This window comes from Lonchura striata, chromosome 5, assembly GCF_046129695.1.
Source record: "Lonchura striata isolate bLonStr1 chromosome 5, bLonStr1.mat, whole genome shotgun sequence".
Taxonomy (NCBI): Eukaryota; Metazoa; Chordata; class Aves; order Passeriformes; family Estrildidae; genus Lonchura; species Lonchura striata.
This window is the reverse complement of record NC_134607.1, coordinates 45,240,192-45,257,528: the sequence shown is the minus strand read 5'-3', so window position 1 is coordinate 45,257,528 and position 17,337 is coordinate 45,240,192. Positions and strand designations below refer to the sequence as shown.

The 17,337-nt window shown below is 38.5% G+C and overlaps 1 protein-coding gene across 1 annotated transcript; it reads left to right on the top strand.

The window, feature by feature from the left end:
- Window positions 1-2,441: 2,441 nt before the first annotated feature.
- TSPAN8 (tetraspanin 8) lies at window positions 2,442-17,100 on the top strand. The gene is made up of 8 exons (XM_021528985.1): window positions 2,442-2,501; window positions 7,755-7,814; window positions 8,280-8,402; window positions 9,021-9,095; window positions 9,181-9,288; window positions 11,007-11,144; window positions 14,372-14,455; window positions 17,047-17,100. Exons 1-8 carry the CDS (start codon window positions 2,442-2,444, stop codon window positions 17,098-17,100), a joined length of 702 nt encoding a protein of 233 aa, XP_021384660.1.
- The last annotated feature ends 237 nt before the right edge of the window (window positions 17,101-17,337 follow it).

The following is a 17,337-nucleotide window of genomic DNA, read 5'->3' as shown; positions in this document are numbered from 1 at the left end:
AATTTCTCATGCCTTTCCTGTGACTTATAAGCCTCTGCAATTATCTGCATGACCTTCGTACTTGTAGGTGCAGCTAAGAATGTAATCTGTACCATAATTGTAGCCTTTCCCTTCTCCAAGGCATAAAAAAGCACGGTGTAGCCAGGAAATAAGAAATAGGCAAACGTATGGAAAATTTAAGCTGAAAATCTGTCACTTATTGGAAATTGCTTGTTTTCTTCTAAACTTAGATTGTATATTTTTACTTTAGATACTATTACATATAGATATGAAATGTGTAGGAATGGTAGCAAAGTCAGATACTGAGTTTCTGTTCAGCAACTCTAATTTAGCATGTTGTAAACTGGGATCTTACCAGAACTTGCTTGTGGTTATGTTCAATAGGCTTATTAAAAAAAAAACAAACCAAACCAAAACCCTCTAAAAATCCCCAAAACCCTAATCTGTGCCAAGAAACCTCCCCAAAAGCCACCAAAACTGAAACCAAGAAAACAGCAGAAGTTCTAGGCATTTGCACATCAAAGGTCCTTGCACACTGTCCTGTTTTGAAGAGCCAGTGTGAATGCTCATGCTTACTTCCTATATTATTATTTCCTTAGCACTTTTTCCCTCAGACATGTCTGACTGAATGTGTGGGCTAAGCATCTCATAGACAACAGTGCTACAGCTCAAGACTTCCTTAATCGTATCTGCTCTGTGTGAAGCTTTACAACAGTGTAGTTTTTGGTACATAATGCAATTTCCAAACTCCACTTATAATAAACTTACTTTACTGCAATTGTATGGTCTGATTGCAGATTTATCTTTTCAAATCCTGTATCATCTGTAATTCCCTTACTGCCCTTCATTGTCCTTTTCATACATTTTTATATGACCATTTAAACTTTTCTCATGATTCATCTGTGGCTATGGCATCCCTCCATAAAGACACCCACATTTCTCAATTTACTTCTTTGTGGAGTGTGTTAGATTGAAACCATACTACACAGTTGTTTCTCCCAATCCTTATAAAATCTGTACTTCATGAGTGCAATTACTTTTAGGAACATTCTCAGATTTAGGGTGAATATTTAAAATAAGGTAGTCAGACAGTTGATCCTAGAATTATAACAAAGAGTATTATCCTAGAAAGGAGCACAGGAAGTCAAAGGCAGGTATAGCTCCACTCCTGAAAATGGGAAAGCTAGTTAAGAGAGCAGCTGAAGGGAATTATTTTAAATGTAGAGTACTGATGGGTTTTTTGTGGATCCTACAAAAGCCAGATTCTAAGTTACATATTCTAGTCACCATCTATAGATGCACTATATACTGACACTTCCCTTTTTTTTTTCAAATACAGAGATCAGAACTGAGGAACAGGAATTGACATTGAAGACTAAAAACTGGATTTGGGCCAAGTGGACTACATACACTAGTTCAGATTAGTGTTTCCTTAATTTCTCACTCTGTGTTCACTCTCAAAATTAAAACTTCTTTATTTTAATGACAAACTCAAAGAAACCTATGTCTGACCCTTATTCCTACAAGCACTGCTGTATGGGGCTTCTTCGGAAAACAGGCTGATAGAAAAAAACAGCAAAAATATATATATTTTTGCCTCAGGATTCCTAGTTAGAGGGACACAGAAGAAAACAAACAAGACAAAGCCCAAACCAAATGAAATAGGCTTATTGCCTTGCTTTCTGGAATGAGTCTAGCTCCTATTGCTGAGAGGTATCCTGCACCTAGTGCCAGAACTAGGGTTGCTGTGCTGGGGTATAAACTGCTTCTGGAAACCTGCACGGTAGGACTTTTGTGCAGCACAATGCTCAAGTTTCTGAGGTCCTGACTTGCTTAGGAAGAGGAAAAGGATCTGAAGCAGACACTCGGAGGGAGAAAACGTCAGCAGATTCCTTACCCCTCCTCTCCTGGGATAAGGCAGACTCATCCCTTCATGCTGGTTCAACTTCTGAAGTGGAAGTGTGAACAAAACTGAATGAATGCTGGCAGTAAACTCTAGGCAGTGAAAGAGTAAACCCTGCAACGTAAAGCATTAAGAAATGCAATAATTTCAACTTCCTCTTAAAAGCAGGTCTGTAAAATATTTTTATGCTCACCTCTCAAAACTAACTTCTACTTCCTTATTTACTTTTGAGGCGTAGGAGAAGTCATAGAATTATTAAAGAGACGTACAAATCACAAGACACAGTAAGAACCTGGAGACTTGGTGATAACTACTGGTAGTGCTTCCCTAATGCTTGGTTAATATTTACCTGTGATAAAGAAACTATTTAAGCAACTGCGGATGACTTGGTTGTAACATTTGCTCTCAGGAGCAGAGCACGGTGTATTTGATGCGCTTTGAGAGGTTTTCTGAAGACACAAGAACAACTTTTATATCGAGGTCAAACTCTTAGGAAAGCTTCTTTTGCAGCACTCGTTTTTGTCTCAGCTTGTTGAAAATGGCGGGTGTAAGCAGATGCATGAAGTACTCCATGTTCATCTTCAACTTTTTATTTTGGGTAAGTTAGTGTTTAAACTGTTATTAATGATGTAGGAAATGTGTTCTCCATTATCTGAAAGCTGCAGTTAGAGGAATTGTAAAGAAAATGGAGCATAAGTGGAACCAGAGGATGATTCTAAATCAGGGAGGGGAGAATATATTTAACTTTTGCCCTTCCCTTTGTCTTTTTCCCATCTAAACACCTTTCCCTCTGCATTTAAAAGTAGACAAGCTACAAATCTGTCTCCCTGTTCTTGTGCCCCTCATGTCAGGGGGCATCACTCATCTCAGTCAGAAGATAACAGACTCTCCAATAATAGTGCACAATTATCTTCTTTTATTGCTTCTATTTGCATGCAAGATCCTGAAAATGGAGTTGCAACAGAAAATATGGAAAATTTACTTGAAGTTTTAGCCTCCTAATTGATAAATGGTTTTCATATCCTTCATTGTTGTTCTTTGCTTTACATTTAGTGCATAATTAGTTTCTGATGGTGGGCAGTAAATGTTTCTAAGAATGTATGTGCTGGCAGTACCACCAAGGCCAATACAGCACAGATCAGCAGGCAGGTTTCTGGGTGTTATTTGAACTGTATTTGTCTATTTATCACATCTCAGCTGGGTTGCAAGAATTTCAGGTCCTGAAAGCTCTGGAAAGGTTTGAGTTAAAGAACAGCTCTCTCATGGTTCAACCTCACTGTCAGATTTCCTGACCGAGCTTTGTCAGGTTCACCAGGGGTTCACTGAAACCAGAAGTGGAACTACTAGCCATATTATGGGCTTTGCCTCAAGGGATTTTTTTCAAGTGAAAAGGTGATACCATTCAAAAGGGACCACAAACAGTAGCCTTGGAAACCCTGTGGCTAGCCCAAATGCTTTGACTGCTTATGGACCTCCCAAAGAAATTCCTGACAGACCAGTGATGGTTTGGACTGCCTCCCCCAGTTTCTTCATTCAGTTTAATGAAGGCAGATTGAAGATTTTTGACATTTGTGTTGAAGTTTTTATGCAACAGTACTTACAAGAATCCGTAAGTTTCTGAATTTGACTTCCTATTCCTCAGGAAGCTTTTTCCTGATTTTCTGGTTTGACCCCAACCAGCAATCAAGTACCATGCAGACACTCACTCACTCCCCCACCAGCAGGATTGGAGAGAGAATTGAAGGCATAAAAGCTGGAAAATTCTTGACTTGATATATAGACAGTTTAACAGGGAAAGCAAAAGCCATATATGTAAGCAAAGCAAAACAAATAGTTAATTTCCTGCTCCACATGGACAGGCAGGTGTTCAGCCATCTCCATGGGGACAGGGCCTCATTACATGAAGTATTTATTTGTGAACACAAATACCATCACTCCAAATGTCTATCCTCCTTCTGTTTGCCAGCTTTATCTACTGAGCATGATTTCAAATGGTCTGGAACATCCCTTTGGTCAGCTGGGGTCACCTGTCCTGGCTGTGTCTCCTCCGAACCTCCCATGCACCCTCAGTCTCCTCACCAGAGTAGCAATGTGAAAGGAGAAAGAAAATTTGATGTAGGCCCTGCTCAGCAATAACAAAAACTTCTCTATATAATCAACCCTGTATTCCGCACAAATCCAAAACGCAGCCCTATACCAGCCACTGTGAAGAAAATTATCCCAGTCAAAACCAGCACACCTGTTCACATTCATCTGTGTTTACTGTGAGCTAAAACATGGACTAGCATTAGAGAAGCTCCAAACTACTTCTAGAATAAACATTGGACTAGTGTCCTATGCCTCCAGGGACAGTATGGATTTCCTAGGGAGAAAAAAGGGGTGAGATCCTGGGGGAGTCTTGGAACAAGCATGTGTGAAAAAAACTTCCTATCTTTATACCAAAGTTAAAAAACCCACACTGTGTTCTGAGGAAGAAAATGCTGAGAGCATTCACTGTGCATGTGGACAGGAATGCAGTAGAGTTAATTGTTTTTAGGCAGATGTTTATTTTAGCATGATCAAGATTAGGAAGATCAGATATATGGGCTGACAGAAATAGAATGAAACTGATTTTTTTTATTCTCATTCCTGTCTCTAAGTCATGGAAATCACTAAACTTCAACAGTAAGGTCAAGGGAGCAGAGATGACTTTACAGCCACTCATCCCACAGCTGCTCTCTCTAGTACTCAAGGCAGTTGACAAGTGGAAAATTACTGATACTGGGAAATTAAGGTGACTTTAACCTAAATAGATAAGAATGAGGGTTGTGTATTTACCTGGTGTTCTTTCATTTTACACCCTTTGCAATCTCTGAGGGAGTGTCCTCTCTTAGAAGACTCAGGAATGGTCTCTCTAGCCTTCTGATGATTTTTTCTAAGCAGCTCATGTAGCATCACACTGTGTAAGCCCTGGAACAGTCTAAGATAGCTCTGCAAATTGACTATGGCTTCACTTCATGACATGTGTCTCCTTGGCATCTATATGCCCATGAGCCCCATGCTGGGCTCCAGCACACAAATAGAGTTTTTCATCTTCCCTATTGGTGAAAAACAGCAGACTGATGCATGGTTTTGGAGATCTGTGCATTGGAACTGGGTGCCTATATGGAGTTTCTAAAATTATGAGTTTCTAAAATATGGAGTCCTTATATAAATCCTTGTCAGTTTTGTGCATTAAGCCTAATACGCGTCAGATTTTCTTCTTTCCCTTCTTTGGAGTTTGCAGGATATCCCGTCTCACCTGCTGGCCTCATTGTGTCAACTTCTACTACTCCACATCATGCAAAATTGTAGAATTATCTAATTTTTTCACTGAATACTGATGTCTGATGCCTGTTTAAAGCAACATGGTTAGTGACAAAGCATCTTTGATCTGGTGTTTAATAATAGACTTGCAGGCCCATCTACAAAGTGGCCCCTTCCCTGAACCTTGATGTGAGCATCTGAGTCCCTGAAGCATCATCACAAGCTTAGCAGTTTTGCTGAGCCAGCAGGACCTGTCTAGAGCTGTAATTTCAGGGGTCTCAAGGAAGTATTCCAGTCAAATATTTTCTTTAACAGAAGCAACTTTGTAAAGGTTCCTCCTGATATCCTTGAACTGAATGTTTGAAAAGGGTGTGCCAGTGGAGGAAATTCCCCACAAATTTGGTATTTGTGTGTATGAGAATTTCAGAATCTTAATATACTATTGGTTCAGCACTATGTCAGGCTCATCTGAGGTGATACTGATTTAACCAACGAGGCTGTATTTCTTCCTCATACCATAATTGAAAGCTTGAGAAGGACTAACTAAATTTGAGGGACAGCAGTACTGTTGTTATGGGACTGAGATAAGATTACAGATTCTTCGTCAAGGATTACAGCAAAAATATGATAGCCATCTAATTTTGGGAAAATGGGTGAAGACATTTTCAAAGAAGCTCATTTTATTCCATCAGAAAACACTAGCAGTTCATTAAAAATGAAATTTACTGGAATGAGTTTATTTACTTGAAAATTTATTTTAAGAAAATTTAAGATGGAGTATTGCAGCAAACTTGACATGTTCATCTTGGACTCTTTGGGAACAGACCATTTTTATTGGCTATTACAAAACTTTTCTTTATGTGTTTTTTGTACACTTTGTATATTATGGAAATAACTAGAAAGAAACCATTAAGATTTTACTGAAATTGAGCATTTTTTATCAACCTAAAACAACTCTATTTTAAAAATTAAAATATGTGCACATCTTAGTAGAATTTCAATTTATAAATGATGTTTCTATCTTTATGTCAAGGAAATATTGTAGCATTCCCATTTGATTGATGAGCTCCTGTACATTTAGCTAAATTTGCTTCTACTACTCTGCTGTATTTTAATGGGAGGTCCTGTGTAGCTAAAAAGACTGTGTGACAAACTCTCTTCGGATTTGTAACAATAGATGCTTCAGTGGAAACTTTCACATTAGCAAGCCCAGGTTACTTAATGAATAGCCACATCACAATGCTGCTGAACAAGACTGAAATGTACAGTCATATGATACCATCAGTTTGTAGGCAAATTCAGCAGGATTCAAAAGGTTTCAGTGGGGAGTTGTAGTTAAATTTGAAAACATGTTATAGTTGTCATTGATTGTACAACTTCCTTTTTCATGTTTAAAATATACATATAGGAGCTTTACTTAGAGCAGGAAAATGTGTGGTACCCATGTCTGAGTGATGACCCTATTCCATATTCAATGATCTGCTAAGGTCATTAATGCCTTTGATGCCAGATATTATATGAAAACTTCTGTTGTGAAAATTTTTTAAAGAAAAAATATCTAAACCATGTAAAAAACTCCCCATTTTAATTTCAATAGTTCCAGTCTTCAAGGGAAATTCATAACAACATTTCGGGGCCATTTATGACTGGAGTATTAATGGCAGATAATTATAAATCTGACTAGTCCCTGGTCCTCAGTGATGTCTCTTTCCTTCCAGTCATCTCAGTAGGCACAATCCTTACACCAGAGTAGTCTCTTGGTTACCTATGTGAACAGTTAATAAAGATAAAATTCTGTGTAAGATTCATCAACAACAAGGTTAGGAATAGAGTAGGAATGGTATCTCAATGATCTATGAAATAGGAGCACAACTAGAAATGAAGGAATGTATCTGGACCTGTGATTCATCTTCCCTGACTTCAACATCTTAAGGAAAGTCATGCAGGTCAAGCATTCCTATGTACAAGACCAAGTTGTACTTGTCTGTTTTCTGTAAAATTATAATGGCTGCAATTACTCTAGGCATTCTATGAGACCTGTTCTAAGGATTGGAGATGGCCAGATATTGCTGCTTTTGAAACAGCAAAAAGAATTTATTTAGAACTTTTCCTGTTAGATTTACCATACAGAATGTCTCCAGATATGTGTCCTGAATAAGGCTAGAAACAGCAGATACACAAATATCCCTTATCAAATCTCATGTTTCCATTATTCAAGAAACAACATTCTTTACAGGCACATTTTATACATGCAATAGCAATTTATATTTCTCTCTCATCTGACGGAATTTCTGTGTGCTTCCCAAACACATGTATAAATCATCATGTAAATGCATAGTCCTCTGGGGTGGAAACATCAGGGATTTGGTGCATACCTGAAGATTTAACTACACTTACGAATTTTCCTGGAAATGAATCAATAATCTCTGCTCCAGCAATTCATGTTTCTTTTGCTTTGCCAAACAAATGATTTCAGAAGTTTGGACAGCATATGGTGCAATTTGGATACTGAATGTTAGTAAAAAAGTTGCTGACCTTTCTAACTTGTCTTTATTTTCTCCCACAGGTGTGTGGTTGCATTATTTTAGGAATCTCTATATGGATACGTGTTAGCGGTGCTCAGCAGGTAAGTGCATGCAGTCACTCCAGCACCACGTAAAATGTGGAAACTACTGCATACACATTAATTTCCCATCTTAATTTCCACAAATTTTCTATGTTTTGGTGAGGTGGTTTGTGTGGGTGAAGAGGAATGCATTTTATGACGTTAAGATTAAACATCATGGTGCAGATAGTCAGATAAAATGATTGCTACAAGCAGAGATATGTGATTATGAGAAGTATCTGCTAGTGTTATTATTGTAGTTTCATGCAGATGCACTCAGATTTCTGTTCGAAAATGTGTCTCTCACCTCTAATGAAAAACAATTATGCTTTTGTTAATGATTTTAGTGTTAGAGAGAAAAATGTGGAAGCATGCAACTCATAGACTTTTCCATGTTTTTCCCTATTAGAATAGTTTGGGCGAATCCAGATGCTTTTAGGAGGACCTTCTTGTAGCTGAAAGATTGTTTTTCCTCTTTCTTTTCAGGGGGTAGACAGCAGCATTCTTGCAGGAGTTAATCTACTAATTGCCGTGGGTGCCATCATCATGATCCTTGGGTTCCTCGGGTGTTGCGGCGCTGTAAAGGAGAGCCGGTGCATGCTGATGTTGGTAGGAAAGAAAAGAGTTTGTCTGCCTTTAACAGGCCACAGCTACATATGATGGATAGAGCCCTTGCAAGTAGTATCAAATGAGGATGGGAACCTTTTAATTGAACTAAAAACATGATAATAATCCTGTGTTTTCTTTGCTCACCTTGAGTTTCGGCCCCTTCTGAATTCTGTTGTGGTAAAAATGGTGGTTGGTCTCATCAGCAAGAAGACAGGGTCCAGAGAAACTTGGGCATGACACCAGCTTTTTTTCCATCCAGGCGTCATCAAAGTTCCCTCTATTGGCTTTCACCCATTACCTATCCTATTTAATTTTCTAAATTCCCAGTTGCTCTCTTTGCTGGTCCACCTAGAATGTCTTCCCTGTCCTTCTGCCCAGCTCTCTCTTTTATCATGACACTGTTCTGGTGTGTGCCTTGTTTTGATCACCAGCTGAGCATGGTCTGTCTTGAGCACCACTTCTCTTATAATCAAAGAAGAAATAGTTGGAGCAGCTCTGACTGGAAAATCAATCTACCTACATGCTTATTCAAGCACATGAAAGAGAAATGTTAACTTAAATTCTATCACCTTGATCAAAAGTAATATAATTTTCTACCCCTTTTGATTTTTTTCCCAGTTTTTCATTGCACTGCTTCTGATACTGATTCTTCAGGTCACAGGAGGTGTTTTAGGAGCAGTGTACAAACCTCAGGTACAGTATTATTCTATATTTTCATTGATGTCTTCAAATAGTTTTGTTTCTTCTCAAAAAATTAGTAATATATTTTACCTTGCAGGTTGAAAAAATTTTTAACTATACCCTAAATGAAAGTGTGCATGCACTGCAAAGTACTACAGGAGAATATAAAGAATATCAGGAAGAGTTCCAGAAGCTGGAGAAAAAGGTAATTATACAGTAAAAAAATGAAGCGTTTGTTATCTGTCTCATCTTTGGCATCTCTCTTCGCTTCATTTTATGACTACTCTGCTGTAGATTTGAGTTTTGTTCCCTAGGGGTGGGAAAGGGTCTGACTTAAAGGCAAGTTGAAACACCACAGAAGGGATTTTTGTTCCCTTGATAGGACAGGGTCTTCCTGTGATGATTTCTTTGTGCAATAGGGCTGTCTATAAGAGCAATATATATAAGAGCAAGGACACACCATATGCAAGTAAGACTGACAGTTAGCTAAACTCTTTCAGGAGAGGTCTGCACTGCCCTTTCTTACAGCTTTCCTTTCTGAAGGAACATTGATCCTTCACCATATCCCAAATAATAACTCTCCAGTACTTTTAAGGAAAGTTTACCCCAGGGATTAGGAAAACATCAGGAGAGGAGTGTATTTAATTTGGAATATCCTACTGCTATGAAGTCATTAAATACCATGCTTTAATGTGTTAGAAGAGGGAAGAAAATATGATGAGAAGTTTGTTTTTATTGTGTTTGCACTTTTACTGGTGCCTCCATCCTGCAAGACCCCAGATGGTGGATGGTCAGTGTGAGCTTGCTCCTGGGTATCTCACAGAGAATACCCTGGAATCTCATTGATGACATCGACAGCATTCATCCCTTCCCCTCCCACAGGTACCTGGGTCTGTACATTGACAGAATGCCTGCTGTTCTGGTTTTTTAGTCCCTAATGGGTGATTACTTTTATAGATCGACTTAATTTTTTATGTTTTTAAAGACTGCCGTATGAAAGAAAACCAAACAAGGAACAATATTTAGGTGTCTTATGTTACTTCCATTTTTCCTTCCCCATTCCATCTCCAGCCTTGTCCTCTGCTTCTGAGACAATTTATTTCTTCTGATATAATAAGCCCTCTGGAGAGATGAGCAAAATGAAAAATCCCATAATTACTGCATTAATTTTTAAATGTAGCAGGATTGCTGTATTATGACCCACAGCCTTTGCTTTTATACAAAATTATGTGAACAATTCCAGCTGCTTTTTAATAGAGGGAGGACCTCAAACGCAAGTTTGCAGCTCTGAGCTTTAGTGGCTTGAATATAATGGAACATGAAGTGGAACTGCACCTGGTCTAGGTTTCACAAACTCCAAATGGAGCCCTGGTCTCCTCAGTCCATGTCTAATTTAAAGAGATAACCATCATTCAAAGAGGTTATTTTTCTAGATTTCAAAGTTGTATGTGCCTGCATTTTACATTTCCAGCTCAGCTTTTCAAGATGTGAAATGTGGATGTCACTGGAGCTGGCAACTTACCTTCTGCAAGTACAAGCTAGAAAAAGAAGGCTTGATTTTTAAAAAATACTATACTTGTGTTCTAGTTTCATTCTGGCACTGATAATTACTAGCTTAATAGTATGTTAATGTTTTTTGAGCATTTTATACTGAAATTCTGGTCTTTTTTCTCCTATCTCTCTTTTTTTTTTTTTTTTTTTTTTTTTTAATGCACGCACTTACCTTCTTATAAATGTTATATAAGCAAAGGGTATTTGAGACATACCGATTTGGTATTGAAAATTTGGTATACCAATTTTCACATTGAAAAAAGTGAAATAAAATTTGGTTTTTGTTGTTCCTGTCAGCTCCCTCACCTACTCTCTTTTAACTGAAAATCACATGTTTTTAAACTCTTCTCTGCATTTACTCCTTTCTTGCAGTACCAATGTTGTGGATTGCAGAATGGACCTGAAGACTGGGGAGAAAATTTTGACAAACAAAAAGACATCTGTCAGTGTGAACTAGAGAAGCCATCAGAAGTCTGCATGAACTATAAAAACAGATACATTTATAGAAAAGTGAGAAAAATGTTCATTCTTTCCAAAGAGCCAAGTTTTAACCCAAGGTTATCTCTGGTGACTGGTCTAGTCAGGAGTTCTGTATCTTTCTGAAAAGGCAAAGTTTTGCTTTCTCTTTCTTAGCCAGAATTACCCCCACACCACCTGTTAAGAAATGACTTTTCATAACTCTGCTCCTTCCTCTTCCTGAGATGTCTTCAGTTTAGGCCCTTAGCAATCTGCATGGTTACTGTTGATGAAAATTATTGACTTTGGCGTCAGGATATAACCATGGGTCAGAGCTGCACACCAGCTACCCTTTGGCTCTTGTTCTTCTCTCAGAAGGCTATGCTCCCATCCAGGCTCATTGTGGAAGTAGATATGTTCACTTAGAGACATTCAAAATGCTAAAGTATATTGAAAATCAAACAATTAAATGCAAGACCTTTGGGGTTTTATAATCCTTTAATAAAAAACCCATACTCACTTTGCAGGATCTGCTGGAAAGAAACCTTACTTACATATTGTGGGATTCATGGCAGAATATTCAAAGAGTGATTTCCTACAACTACAGCCTTTTGAAAATCTTAATTAATGTAATAAGGCAAAGTCTCTGGTGATAGGTGAAAACAAAGCACACTCACAAGAGTACCATCTCATAGACAGTAGAGATCTCAAAGAATCAATTTCATGGTTTGCTTGTCTCCTTATGAGGAAATCTGGATCTATAGATATGAAAAAAGTTAAAAGAAATGCACAAAATAATTGAATAACACAAAGTAATTGAACTTTTAGAAGGCTGGTGGTGCAAATTTTGCCAGTATGCACCTAGCAACAAGCGGATTTTAGCAAATGTCCATTCTGGTTGTATAATTTTCTAATTACACCGCTCCTTAATCAGGTCCTGCCTGAGCAGTAATTTCCTCCCTGTGCAGTCCCACAGAAGCAAATACTATTTTAAAGCAAGGAAACAATCTGGTTAAGTAGAAGATACCAGAACCCAATCTGGAAATAAGATGCATGCAAAGAGGCTGTTTTGGCCACATTTTAATGTCTTTTTGGCCTCAGGCAAGCCCTCAAGGGACACATGAGAAGTCATCTGTGAAATTACTGCAGGTGCAAGATTTTGCTCATATGAACACACAGATTTCATGGTGATGTGAGATGTAGTAGAGACATCCAACTCTTCTGATATGGGAAAAAATATTTGAAATTCAGTGCAGTTATGAGTCAGCTTAACTGAGAGATTTTTAGAAGAACTAGAAGACCCATGTGTTTATTGTGAGAGAGGATATATGGTGAAAGAATACAACTATATTTGGGGGGAAGACAGTTGTAGAGTTGTAACAGTAATATAATTTGGATGTATTTAAGCTGTACTTGGCTTTCCCCCCTGTTTGCAGAAGGAGGATTGTCAGTGCCTAGAGAAGATGTAATCACTGTAAGAACAGATGTATGCAAATATCTAAAAGGAGAGTAGCTCTGCACAGAACTTCAGCTGTAGAATCATAGAATGTGCTGGGCTGGAAAGGACCCATCAGGATCATCAAATCCAATTCCTTGCCCTGCACATAACAGCCCCAAGAATCACATCATGTGCATAAGAGCATTGTCCAAATGCTTTTTGAACTCTGTCAGGTTTGGTGCTGTCACCACTGCCTGGGGAGCCTATTCTAGTGCCCAGACACCCTCTGGGTGAAGAACCTTTTCCTGATATCCAAGCTAAATCACCCCTGACTCAGCTTAATGAGATTTCCTTCAGTGCTTTCACTGTTCATGAGAGTGAAGAAATCAGTATCTACCCCTCTGCTCCCTGTCATTAGGATGTTGAAGACCCAAATGAGGTCTCACCTCAGTTTCTTCTTCTCTAGGTTGAATAGAGCAAGTGTCCTCAGCCACTCTTCATATGGCTTCCTCTAAAGGCCCTTCACACAGCCCTACTTTGGACAATCTCTAGTAGCTTTATATCTTTCATATATTAAGGTGCCCAAAACTGCCCCCAGCACTCAAGGTGAGGCCACACCAGTGCAGAGCACAGTGGGACAATCCAGTCCCTTGCCCAGCTGGTGATGTCCCCTAGGACAGGGTTGGCCCTCCTGGATGCCAGGGCGCTGCTGGCTCATGTTCAACTTGCCATGGAGCAGGACCCCAAGCCCCTTTCTGTTGGGCTACTCTCCAGCCCCTTGTTCCCCAGTCAAACCCCAACATAACCATGGTTGCAAAATCTGGCGGTTGACCTTGTTCATATAATTGGTGATTGCCCATCTCACTGTTGTGTTGATCTCTCTCTCTAGGGCCTCTCTTCCCTCAAGGAAGTCAACAGCTCCTCCTAGTTTAGTGTTGTTGGCAAACGTCCTTACTATTCCTTCGAGTCCTGCATTCAAATTGTTGAGGAACATGTTGAAGAGAATTGGACTGCAGATGGAGCCCTGCAGAATCCCACTACTAACCAGACTCCAGACTGATGTTACCTCACTTATTATAAGTGTGCTGACCCATGAGCCAGTTGCTCACCTATGGCATAACATGGCTGTATGCTGGACATTTTGTCCAGAAGGATACTGTGAGAGACATCGCCAAAATCTTTGCTGAAGTCCAAAAGGTTTACATCTACTGGCTTTCCAAGATCAGTTAGGTGGGCTACTCTGTCATAGAAGGAATCAATTTCAACAAGCAGGACTTTCCCCTCATGAAGCCATACTGATTATTCTCTTCCTTCCAGCCCCATCCAAACACCATCAAACACATGACAAAATTAATTTTGAAGCTAGGTTTTATAACCAAATATTTTTAGTTAATGCCAAGTGTAATAATAAACCTTGAAGTCTCAAATCCAAAGATTAGATTGGTGGGAAACAAGCTCCCTTTCAGACCTGGTCATGGCTGGCTGCATTGACTCTTTCCTAGTAGCAAATAATTACCAAATGAAAGTAAGAACAAACACTTCTTTCCGTGTTAATGCAAACATTAGGCATTACAGCTGTATGTCTTCCTTTAAAATAGTAACCTTTCATGGTCAGCTACTAAATCTTCATACTTGGAAAGGCAAAGGTTTCTGCAGAGAATAAGGTACACATAGTTGTGTGTTTTGTGTTCATTAGCAACAAGCCAGAGTAAATTTAAATAGCCTTTTTTTAGCACAGAGCTAAAGAGGAGAGAGTTTGAGAGTTATTTTAGAAGATGCATTCTTATATAACCATAAGATAATATTGCTTACCTATAATTAATAATTTTGTTTTCTTTTTCAGTCTTGTGGAGAACTGATTATGCAACAAATTAAAAACCATCTGGTCATAATTATGGGGATCGCCTTTGGACTGGCTGTTGTTGAGGTACCACTGTACACTGTTAAAATACTTAGTAGCTGACAAGCAGTATGTTCTACTTGGAAATACATTGGGAATGGGATTAAAACACATGGCTTGCTCAATTAATAGACAAGGGAAAACCACCTCTCACCTTAGCTATAACATTACTGTTATTCATATAAACATATTTCATTAAAGTATATGGTTGTTGAGCTGCAAACTTCAGGTGAGATCAGACCACCCTGCTGCTCATATAAGTATATCACATAGGATATTTCCTTCAAAAAAATTGCCAGTTCTGAAGCCAGGCTGTGCCTTGACACTGAGCCCTGTGTACAGAGATGTGTGCGAATACACAGTGTTGGGAGACATGAGGCAGAACAGCCAGATTTTCCTCTTCTTTCTCATCTTTTCTTGAGGAAAAATTAATCTCCTAAGAAAATCTAGCCTCTAGCGTACATAATTTTATCATTAATAAATTTTGGTACAAAATTATAATTCTGATGCATTAAAATTTTACGCCTCAAGATGACGCATTAATGTGTCTGAGTGCACGTGTGATGCTCCATATATTCCTGTGTATAGAAAAACACAGAGTATGTGGACTGTTTCTTTCAATTTCCTCACCATACACTGAAGAATAACATGCAAGATTTTCTCTGAAGAGAGGAGGAAAATAACTGAGGCTATCCAGTCAGTCACTTGATTTTGATTTGAATAAGAGAAAATTATAAAGAAACAGGGGATTTCATCATGATGCTTTCTTCAGTCTTTTTTTTTTTCTTTTCACTCTTTCTCCTTGGTTTTCCTCGACCGTCACTCTCCACCAGTGGATGTTTGAGGGAAAAACAGAACTGAAAAAGATTGCTGTGAAAAGTTCAGTCTATTACTCAAAGCAAAAGCTTCTTAACATCATTGGCAGAGGATTTCTCCTCATGGTAGAAGAGTGGGAAAGAGCCCCAACTCAAAACTGTGTTTCTAGGAAAACAGTAGTAAGTGGGGAAGAATTATGTATCTGCAACACTGGAAGAGGACAGGCCACCAACTTCTTACTCAGCACAGGCTTTCTGGTATTTAAAGGGCTATATGTGGGTGGTCAGGTCTCTCACCCATATGTTTACTTTGAAGGAAAAATACGTGAAATACACTGATATTAGATGGCCTTAAAATATAATTTAAGTGTAAAATTGCATCTGTATCCCTAAAGCAAATTATAAGTCACTTTGCTCTAGTTACTGCAGCTATGTGAGTTGTAGCCTTTTAGTTCATTGGCCATCATTCTTTCCTGTTCTCCAGCTGGCATTTTCTGTGCTGGCTGCCTCTCTCAGTCATAAAAGGATTAGAAAACAACATGAATAAACAATATGAGACTCAGCACAAATTGTCAGATGGCAATTTACACTTGATAAACATTTAGCGTTTCCACATTAGCTCAAGCAATTGCAAATCAAAGGCCACTTGCTTAACCACCTCTCTGCTCTAGGAAATCCCAGTTAAAAAAAGGTGCTTTTCCCCCCTCTGCTTCATTATGCCAATTGTGAACTGTTACTGCTTTCAGCTCATCCTTCTAGTGAAAATTATACAGATAAGAAGGGTCCACAGCTCATCCTTCTAGTGAAAATTATACAGATAAGAAGGGCCCAATTTCATTTGGACGCAAGTGAAAATGTGGACATGGTATGTCAGGGAAGCCTTGTCAGTTTACTCCAGGTGTGGGTCCATCCCTTTGTCTTAGCTGTATCTCTGTGCTATATATGCTCCTCTCTATCTCTTCCTTAAGTAAATAAAGTATGTCAGTGTTCCTGGTTTCAAAGGTGTTGGGCGCTTTCCATTTTTGTGGAGCACCTTCACAGACTGGTTAACTTTAAATTCTGAAGGAAGCTTTCTGATCTATCTCACCAGCTGTCTGCCAAGAGTCATGGAATTGTACACAGTAATTCCCAATACAGAAGGTGACTCTACTGAATTTTCTATTTCTTGTAACAGCTTCTTCAGTGAACTCACTATTGTTTCTATCCTAAGTGCATTACTGATAAATATAAAATATTTGTTGCATGATCATTTGCAACTCAAAACAGTGAGGTAGGTTTATAGATGTATACCTGTATACAGTATACAGATGTATATGTATACCTGTATACATACACTTCACACATATGTTTACACAGAAGAGAGTGATAGTGGAAAATAAGAGAGATTCGAAAGGGAGACAATCCTTAGAATACACAGTGAACATTCCTCTAAGTTTATCAGAAAATAAAATGCTCAATTTTTGTACAAATTTCTTTAACTTCTCTGTAATTGCTGTTTCACTACAGCTAACAACTGCATTTTAAACACATAGAGCTACAGGGGTTCTCATGCACAAAGGCAATCCATCTTTTAAACAAATGTAACTTCTCCATGGTATCTGCAGTCTTACCTGTGGTATATACTGACTTCATTAAAATGTCTGTATTCTGTAAGAGGCACATTGGAAAAAGTCTTCATCATAGCAGATTTATCCTGCATGTAAATCCAAGATATTTGCGAACAAAATATTCCCATTGCGTATCAGTTTTATCCTGGGATTTCCAGAATTGCCAAGTAATACCAGAAATATCTTTGTTTTCCAGATTCTTGGTTTGGTGTTTTCTATGACCCTCTACTGCCAGATTGGGAGAAAATGAAACTGTGAAAATGTCAGAAAGATGTCACCAGTCAAATAAAGATCTTTCTAGAAAGAGAGATAGAGATTTGGCTGGCCACATTCAGATAAATATATGCATGTCCCAGGCAGCTGTTCTGATGAAAATGGCAGCTCTTGTGTTCATGGATGCTTGACAACTTGCAAAACGACCTCTTTATATTTCATAAGATTTAATGATGTGAATATGATTTTTTATTTGCAATAAACATCTTTGTTT